This window comes from Aplosporella prunicola, assembly GCF_010093885.1.
Source record: "Aplosporella prunicola CBS 121167 unplaced genomic scaffold K452scaffold_150, whole genome shotgun sequence".
Lineage (NCBI taxonomy): Eukaryota > Fungi > Ascomycota > Dothideomycetes > Botryosphaeriales > Aplosporellaceae > Aplosporella > Aplosporella prunicola.
In genome coordinates this window covers 1-8,188 of record NW_022983678.1, presented here as the reverse complement: position 1 = coordinate 8,188, position 8,188 = coordinate 1, and the positions used below count along the sequence as shown (strand labels likewise).

The following is an 8,188-nucleotide window of genomic DNA, read 5'->3' as shown; positions in this document are numbered from 1 at the left end:
GTAGGAGGCTACTCTACGAGCCCGGCACGCCCAGTTCCATGGATTCCCTGGAGAATCGACAGTGCGCGTAGGAGTATAAAAACGGCTCGCTGTGGCAGATCTCTACGGACCTAAAGAGGAAAAAGTCTACGCCGCGGAAAACCCTCAGTAGGTTTCGCTCTTCACGCCGATGTACTTGCCTCAGAACAGCTACTATTCATAGGCACAATAAGCACCATTACCCAGCACATACGACCACAGGTCATAGAATACTGGGCATCCCGTCCGCTCTGCCATACATAAGCTATGAACCGGCTGATTAGTAGTTAGGTGGGTGACCACTAGCGAATCCCAGCTGTTGTATGTTTTTGCCTTTTGTCTTCATGAACGCTTATTTATTCTTTCGTTTTGTATCTCCCTTTGAACCCATTACTTTTACTTCCACGACTATCAGTCGCTTTGGCGTGTCCAGAAAAAGCCTCTCCCAGCATCCTTGCTTTTAACCCGATAACGCATGGAGAGTGTCCGAGAAAATAGCGGAGGTATGTAGTAAATGGTGCGAGGCAAAACGTCTCGAACAACGACCGCAATTGCTGGTGTAGGCGCAGGTCTGTGTACAAGTAACGGACCAATATTTTTGACTAAGAAACCTTAAACTGAGCGCACACGTTCTTCATCCATTTACACCTTTACCCCTTTCGAGGGCGAAACCTTCTTTTGGCTTCTCGCACTACAATTGGCTGCTTTGTAGCAGATTGCCTAGCTAGAGTCAATATTACGTAAGTGCTTCACGTTTTTCGTGGGTACTTGCGTGCCTATGCTTGGGTGTAGTGTATCAGGGGTATGCAAAGCGATGGCGAGCCCGATGAAGGGCCGTCGGCCTTCGAAAATCACCGCATAATTAATTCTGCTGCCTTGCGTTACGCGTAATTCTGCTGCCTTCTTTACGAAGACTATTAAAGCAGCGCCTACTTGCAAACTAAGGACAATCATTCCACCCACTCCATCTATCAAAACCATATCGAAGAGAAAAAGAATCAAACTCACAAAATGGTTGCTGCGCCTTGTTCCATCTCCTCAATGGAGCGCCCCGACTTCCCCACAATCGCGGACTTCCTGCACTCCTCCAAGCTGCAGCTCACCATCAACCGTCTCCTCTACAAGGACTGGCCCAACGACGCTGCTCAGAAGAGCCAGTGCACGCAAACCATCGAGGGCGCATTCGCGGACCCGCACGTTGAAAATTTAAAAGCGGTCGATGAGACCTCTGGCGATATCGTTGGCTACCTTGGCCTCACGCGCAAACGTCCTACAAAGCCATCCGCGACGCCTGGGGACGGCAGCGACAATGCAGCCACTGCCCCGCAGATGGAAGTTCCAGAGTTCTTCAACCCGGAAGTGTTCAAGGCTGTTATCGGGGCTGTAGGTGAGCTTTCGAAAGAGACGGCCGGAGTCGACCACTTTGGTAAGAGAATCCTCTATGTGCGTGATGAGCCGAACACTGCTAATCATGAATAGAGGTTACGTATATCTACGTCAAGCCCTCGGCCCGGGGCAAGGGCATCGGATCGCGGCTGATGGCGGAAGCCTTCGAAAGAGCGAAGACTGCAGGTGTGCTTTTGACCGTGTCCACTGAACCCGCAGCGTATGCTTTCTTCGCCAAGCTCGGATTCAAGGAGACTAATCACGCTGAATTTGACCTGAGCAAGTGGGCTCCGCCGTACAGTGGGTTTGGCGCGTTCAGGCTGGCCAACATGGCTTGGAACTAGAGCTTGTATGCTGCGTAGAGTTGAGCATGTACATGCGTACCTAGGTTTGGTGTAGATTTAAATGCAGAACAACGCGCGGCCTCTATGCCTCTGTTTCCAACAAATTAGCCGTCTTCAGAAATGAAAAAGAAGGTGATAAAAGAATTTTCCAAGCTAGATCTCTCTTTCTCCTGAGAGTGGATTGGATTTCTCTCTTCTTCAAAACAAGCCGGAGGAGCCGTTGGGAACACCTTGCTGGCGCCTGGTGTCGGTGCATCTGTGTAGGCCACAGATTGGGCCGCAGAGTGGTATTTGGGCTTTAGTGAAGACGAGAGTTGAGTGAAGGTTCACAAGTCGGATGCGCAAGGCGTGAGGATGTTGAGGTGTGTAAGAGTTGAGTGAAGCGTGGGTCGGAGAGCGGAGTGATTTCACGGAGGCCCGAGACGGCGGGGCGGAGCAGGGCGGAGCAGAGCACGTGGTTCAGTATACAAGACTACTTCGAATACAAGGGATACTTCTCTTGAGCATCTTTTCGACTTTAATATTTCACTCTTCTAGTCTCCTAGTTCGGGACACGAAGAGTGAAAAGTGGAAATTATTTTCCACACAAGACATCACGGTACTCAACCTACCCCGCTCTTTAGTTCAACGTCACAACTCCTTCGCATCAATATCATCAGCAAAAAGCTCGGATTATTTCCAACGCTTTTATCCTCGACATACATGTCACAAGAAAAATGCTTTGTGACGAAATGACGGTAATAGCCGGATCGGAATGACCATAAGAACTGTATCCTTGACACTGGCAAGGGGAAAGATAAGTGCAATCCAAATATACCCTTCTAATGTTGTTGCCTATTGCCTATGAAGGGGTCCAAGGACTTAATCCTTGGTATATAGGCGCACATGTGCTGCGCCAGTCTGCTGACCCCGCATCCGCACGTGTATGACAGGGACTGTGCGAGAAGGCAGAAGCTGACACCTGTGCCCTGCATACATCGAACTTCGAATGTCTGCCTGCTGCCTAACCGCTCAGCTATCTTAATACGGATTACCGATAGCCAAGTATGCCTAGCAGATAGCGCACCTTCCTGCATTGCACCAAGAGATAATCGGCCACAATCACAAATCTTCAACAAATAGGCTTGTATTCCTTCACCCTTACCCCACTTTCCAGCATCATTTCGTATTCTCGCTGCAGAAACTGCAGAAATCCCCGCACCCTTGCGGTACGCGTACATACGCCCAGGTTATCGACGCAAATCAGCCATCAGCCACCGCCACAACGTCCATATGAGTGGGCTCAGAAGTTTGTGCCAATATTCTCACACATTATTCTTATTTGACGCATGCCACTTCACATGTCAATGATCACGCAGCAGCACAAGGCTGCCACCGTGGGCATGGGGCCTTCTTAACTCGTCTTTTCAATATATTTAGCAGTCTCCTGCATCGATGTATCAGTGAATCAGAGCACCTAAATTTTAGCTCCAACGATGACATCAGTCGACTTTCTCCCCTCGCGGGACATACCCTCGCTCACGGGCAAAGTAATCTTCATCACAGGCGGCACTTCCGGCCTAGGCGCCGAGTCCGTCCAGCAACTCGCACAAAAACAACCTCGTGCCATCTACCTCAGCGGACGCAACGCCAAAAATGCCGAAGCCTTGATCGAGCGCGTCAAAGCAGTCGCACCAACCACACCACTCCACTTTATTCAGTGCGACCTCGCTTCGCTGCCCTCCGTTGCTGCAGCCGCAGCGCAGTTCCTCGCCGCCTCTGACCGCCTCGACATCCTAATGTGTAACGCGGGCATCATGGCGCACCCGCCCGGTCTCACGTCCGACGGATACGAGCTACAATTCGGGATTAACTTCCTGGGGCACGCGCTACTGATCAAGAAGCTGCTTCCGCTACTCCAGCGCACCGCGCAGCTACCCGGCGCAGACGTGCGCGTCGTGCTCCTCACATCTCTAGGCTTCTTAATGCACCCACGTGGAGGCATCCTCTTCGACAGCCTGCGCACGACGCAAGACTCTAGGATATTCGGGCCCTGGACGCGCTACGGGCAGAGCAAGCTGGCGGCGTTACTGTACGCACGGGAGCTGGCGCGGCGGGCGCCGAGCATTTTGGCCATCGCAGTTCATCCCGGAGTGGTGCAGACGGGGCTGGCGGACGGATTGAGCGCTGTTAATCGTGTTTTCCTGAAAGCGATGTTGGTAACGACAAAGTTGGTGACGCCCGAGGAGGGCGCGAGGAATCAGTTGTGGGCGGCGACGACACAGAGGGAGGGCATTGAGAATGCAGCTTTGTATGAGCCGGTGGGGGTTTTGAGTGGGAAGCTCGATAAGACGAGTAAGGATGATGCATTGGCGGGGAGGCTGTGGGAGTGGACGGAAAAGGAGCTGGAGAGGTATTAATATGTGTTAGGAGGGGAGACATGTGTTGCACCGAATAGGCGCAGCAGGCGATTAGTCGTCTAATCACGCCGAATAGACGTCTATTTACACCGAACAGATACCCACAGATGACGTGTGCTTGTTTCAACGATTTAGTCGTCTATTTTGGTGTTGTGCGCCCGCAGTAGGGTGATCTACTGACTCGGCCCCCTGAAGCGATCCTTGTCCCTACTATATAAAGGCATCAACACCGACCCGCGCCTGCAGCGGTGCGTAGGCCCGCCTGTTCATGGCCTGGTTCGACGCCTGGTTCAACTGTGAAAAAGCAAAAGACTGAATACGCGCTCATGCATCGTAGGAGGCCGTTTTTCGCCTATAAAACGGGCTTGAGAATGTACCAGCAGGTTAGTGAGCTTTAACGTCTTCTTCGATTTACTAAGTACCTACTGAGCACTTATTAGACTCGTTCAAATTATGTCTTCTTCGTCCTCCGCCAACCCCGCGCGCCCTGCTGCTGCTACTGAGCGTTCTCCTACCCCTGAAGCAGTTTATGACGCTGTTGAACCTCTGCCCCCGCGTCCATTCAACCCTGATCGGGCAGTCACTGCGTTTAGTGAAGTTGCGAAGGCGTCCTTTAACGCCTATATTAAAGCTGCCCCCGATCGAATACACTTTAGTGCTTAAAAGTATCACGACTACTGCTCTTGGCATCTCGGGACGAACACTGCAGGCATATAAAGCTCGAAACGCAACGTCCTAAACAACTTTAACTACTACCTAGAGTGTACTACTACTAGCAAATCAGACCTCTATAAAAAGGTAACCGCCCGCTATAAAGAGCGAAAGGTGTTAAGGACTTATAAGGCATTCGGCGTTATACGAGATGCCCACTTAAGTAATAGCCATTTAGGTGTGTACTACTACTCTACGAATACACTAAGTATTAACGTGTTGTAGCTCAACAAACAACGTTCAAGGACGTACAACAGAGCTATTACGGTATTACTGAAGCAGACGTTGAGAGGCTACTCCGTCTCTATCGTGTTTGTGTAGTAGCACGGTAACCCCCGCCTGCCCCGCGGGCACTACGAGCTATCCTCTCAAAAGATATATTCGAGCGGGTGCAGATAGATCTGATCGATTATCGTAACCACCCTAATCCAGTTACCCACGATAAATATGTGCTACATATAAGGGATCACTACTCCAGATACTACATGTTAATACCCCTAAAGGATAAAGCAGCTCGAATAGTAGCCGTTGGGATGCTCCGTTGGATTCAGGCCTTCGGTATACCTAAGCAAATATAGACGGATAACGGTACTAAGTTTATAAACGCTGCTTCTTAACAGCTCTTCAACGACTACGGTATTGATTCGACTACTAGCCGGCCTAGGCACCTAGAGAGCCAAGGAGGTGTTGAAAAGGCGAATGGGCACGTGAAAGAGAAGATAGAGAGAGTCCGCGTCGCCCATAGCCATCCCGGCTTCGCTTATGCCTGCCTAGACGTTATACTGTAACAGAACAACTACCGGCGGTAGGCAACAGGGGCTTCACCCTACAAAGTACTTTTTGGGCGCCATATGTGGACGCCTGGGCGTCCTCACTTAGTACCTCCTGAGCTGCGTATAGATGCTCCTACACGGTAGATCGCTGTACTGGATGACATCACAGAGGAGACAGATAAGATAGAAGATGTAGAGAGCACTACGGAGGAGGACGTAGATAAGGATAAGGATACGGAGGACGAGCGCAGTAGGGCCCGCGGGAGTACCCGCAGGCGAGCGAACGAGGCGGGCGGAGGTTCGTAAACGAGTACTAGCCCGCGTGCGAACGAGCGACTAGTAGAGCGCGCTGCGGGAGCTACGGAGGTTGTAGTAGGTTCGACTAGAGACCCCGCGGGTACCCGCAGTTCTAATTTTCCACCAAGACCCCGCCAAATATCGCCCTCCGAAGAAGACCTGTACTACTCTTCATCTTCGTCGGACCTACCGCTACCTTCGACGCTTATACCGCCTCGCGCACGAACTACTACTATTAAAACGATCGGTCTAACGTATAATACCCCGCCGCGGGCCGCTCCGCGTGCCTTATAACAGTCCCCTCCGCGTGCCCCGCTGCCCCGCGGGGCACCGCTCCCTCGTAGTACTTTACTAATTGGGACCCTCCCTGGGACGCCGTAAACACTGCTTCGCCCCCCGCCAGCGCTATCTTCGCCTACTGCCCGCGTCTCCCCTCCGCCAGTAGAACTAGAGCTGCTACAGCACCCTTATGCCGACTAGCGCTGGCGGCGGGCTAGGGAGATATTCGCTTATTTATAGAGAGAGAAGGCTTTAGAGTAGCGCGAATAGCGACTGCGGGAGGCCGCTACGCGTGCTCTATAACTGCAGGCGGAGCATGCCGAGCGAGCGGAGCAGGTTGTACGTGCGGAGCAACCCCCGGAGCAACCCTCTGAGCAACCCCCTAAGTAACCCCCTGAGTAATTACCGCGTATTTGGGACCGTACTACCCTCGATGAAGACGTTCGAACGAACCTAAGTGCCTCCCGGGAGCGAATGGAGAAGCAGTTTAATAAGCACCTCATCCCGCCGCATATATTCACCGTTGGTGATGTTGTAGCAGTAACAGTGCCCCCTAAGGATCGCCAGGGCTCAATGCCGCGGGTGCTTAGAGTAATTCATGAGCTAACTAGCGACGAATCAAGCCGTGGGTACCGTGTAAAAACGCCTTATGGTATTATCCAGCGGCCTTTTCCGCCTCACTCGCTGTCCCTATTAGATGTCTCGCAGTGCCCTGAACATCTTAATACACCTGAAGCAAACAGTTTAGTAACACTACGTAGTGTTGCTCGTAAAGCAGGTGTCTCTATAGGTGTTATCAGTGCTCGCTGCGGGTGCAGAGGAGCGTGTGCTAATAATAAGTGCGCCTGCTACAAGGCAGGGACTGAATATAGCGGTAGTTGCCATGAGGGCACCCCGTGCTCGAATTAACCGCAGTAGGGCGAGTCCTCTGCAGCAGGAGCAGCGCGCGGGCGTAGCAGGCGTGGCGGGCGTAGCGGGCGTGGCGGGCGTGGCGGGCGTGGCGGGCGTGGCGGGCGTGGCGGGCGTGGCGGGCGTGGCGGGCGTGTAGGAGGGTCCTCTGCTACTGCAGAGGCACCTACTACTGTAGAGGGACGCGGAGGACGCGGAGGACGCGGAGGACGTAGAGGACGCGGCGGGCGCGGCGGGCGCGGGAGACGAAGCAGTAGTGTGCCGTAGGGCGGTGGCACTACGCGGGTGGGGCGGGTAAGCAGGCCTACTACGCGCTTGCTCGGTGTAGATTGAGGCGGTTGGGGCGGACCTACACGAGGTTTATGATATTCAGTAGTTTTCTTTCTCTCCAACATTCCCCAAAAAAATTGGTGTGAAATAGTGGAGAACAGTGGGGAACGAGGAATTGAACTGACTCGCGGAACCTCCCGGTGGTGCTACTAAAACTGATACGCGCTACTGCAATTACCCATGAACAAACACGCACAACACCAAAATAGACGACTAAATCGTTGAAACAAGCACACGTCATCTGTGGGTATCTGTTCGGTGTAAATAGACGTCTATTCGGCGTGATTAGACGACTAATCGCCTGCTGCGCCTATTCGGTGCAACAAATCCGCCTCACTGCCGTGACAACTATACCGTCTATACGAGCTTTAGAGCCTTTATCGCGTAACCTATAACCGTATTCTTTCGAGAAGGCTCTAATCGCGTCTCTAGCGGCCTATAGGGTATTATAGGTAGTCTCGGGAGGCGCGGTAAGGTCGTATTTAGGTATAGTATTAATAGAGATACGGTAAACGCGCGGAGGTACTATAACTGTCGTAAAGGCCGCGTAGTAGCGGCGGACGCCTACGGGATATAAAGTAAGGCCGTAAACGACGCCCTAGGGTACGGAGAGATAGTAGACGGCGTGTAGGGTAGGCGGAGTAGGTATTAGACGAGGCGCGAAGGTATTATGCGAATATCGCAAAGGTAGCTTTCTGCCGGGCGCTTTACCCGATTAGGCAGACGGTAACGCCCGGGGGGG

The 8,188-nt window shown here is 52.5% G+C and overlaps 3 protein-coding genes across 3 annotated transcripts; 2 read left to right on the top strand and 1 right to left on the bottom strand.

Moving 5' to 3' along the window:
* Positions 1-974: 974 nt before the first annotated feature.
* On the top strand, positions 975-1,852 carry K452DRAFT_293378 (uncharacterized protein). Its single transcript, XM_033541554.1, has 2 exons — positions 975-1,444; positions 1,498-1,852. Exons 1-2 carry the CDS (start codon positions 1,030-1,032, stop codon positions 1,746-1,748), a joined length of 666 nt encoding a protein of 221 aa, XP_033390951.1. The 5' UTR covers positions 975-1,029; the 3' UTR covers positions 1,749-1,852.
* A 1,272-nt stretch (positions 1,853-3,124) lies between these two features.
* Positions 3,125-4,303, top strand: K452DRAFT_293377 (uncharacterized protein). Its single transcript, XM_033541553.1, has one exon. It carries the CDS (start codon positions 3,224-3,226, stop codon positions 4,145-4,147), a length of 924 nt encoding a protein of 307 aa, XP_033390950.1. The 5' UTR covers positions 3,125-3,223; the 3' UTR covers positions 4,148-4,303.
* A 2,076-nt stretch (positions 4,304-6,379) lies between these two features.
* Positions 6,380-6,835, bottom strand: K452DRAFT_46285 (uncharacterized protein). The gene has a single exon (XM_033546699.1). The coding sequence runs from the start codon at positions 6,708-6,710 to the stop codon at positions 6,438-6,440; it is 273 nt and encodes a 90-aa protein (XP_033390949.1). The 5' UTR covers positions 6,711-6,835; the 3' UTR covers positions 6,380-6,437.
* Between the last annotated feature and the right edge of the window lie 1,353 nt (positions 6,836-8,188).

Excerpts from the sequence above, each read along its gene's own strand:
- K452DRAFT_46285 (XM_033546699.1), bottom strand. The coding sequence starts at position 6,710 with ATGAGGTGCTTATTAAACTGCTTCTCCATTCGCTCCCGGGAGGCACTT.
- K452DRAFT_293377 (XM_033541553.1), top strand. The coding sequence starts at position 3,224 with ATGACATCAGTCGACTTTCTCCCCTCGCGGGACATACCCTCGCTCACG.
- K452DRAFT_293378 (XM_033541554.1), top strand. The coding sequence starts at position 1,030 with ATGGTTGCTGCGCCTTGTTCCATCTCCTCAATGGAGCGCCCCGACTTC. Across the intron at positions 1,445-1,497 it reads GGCCGGAGTCGACCACTTTG|AGGTTACGTATATCTACGTC; the intron begins GTAAGAGAATCC and ends AATCATGAATAG.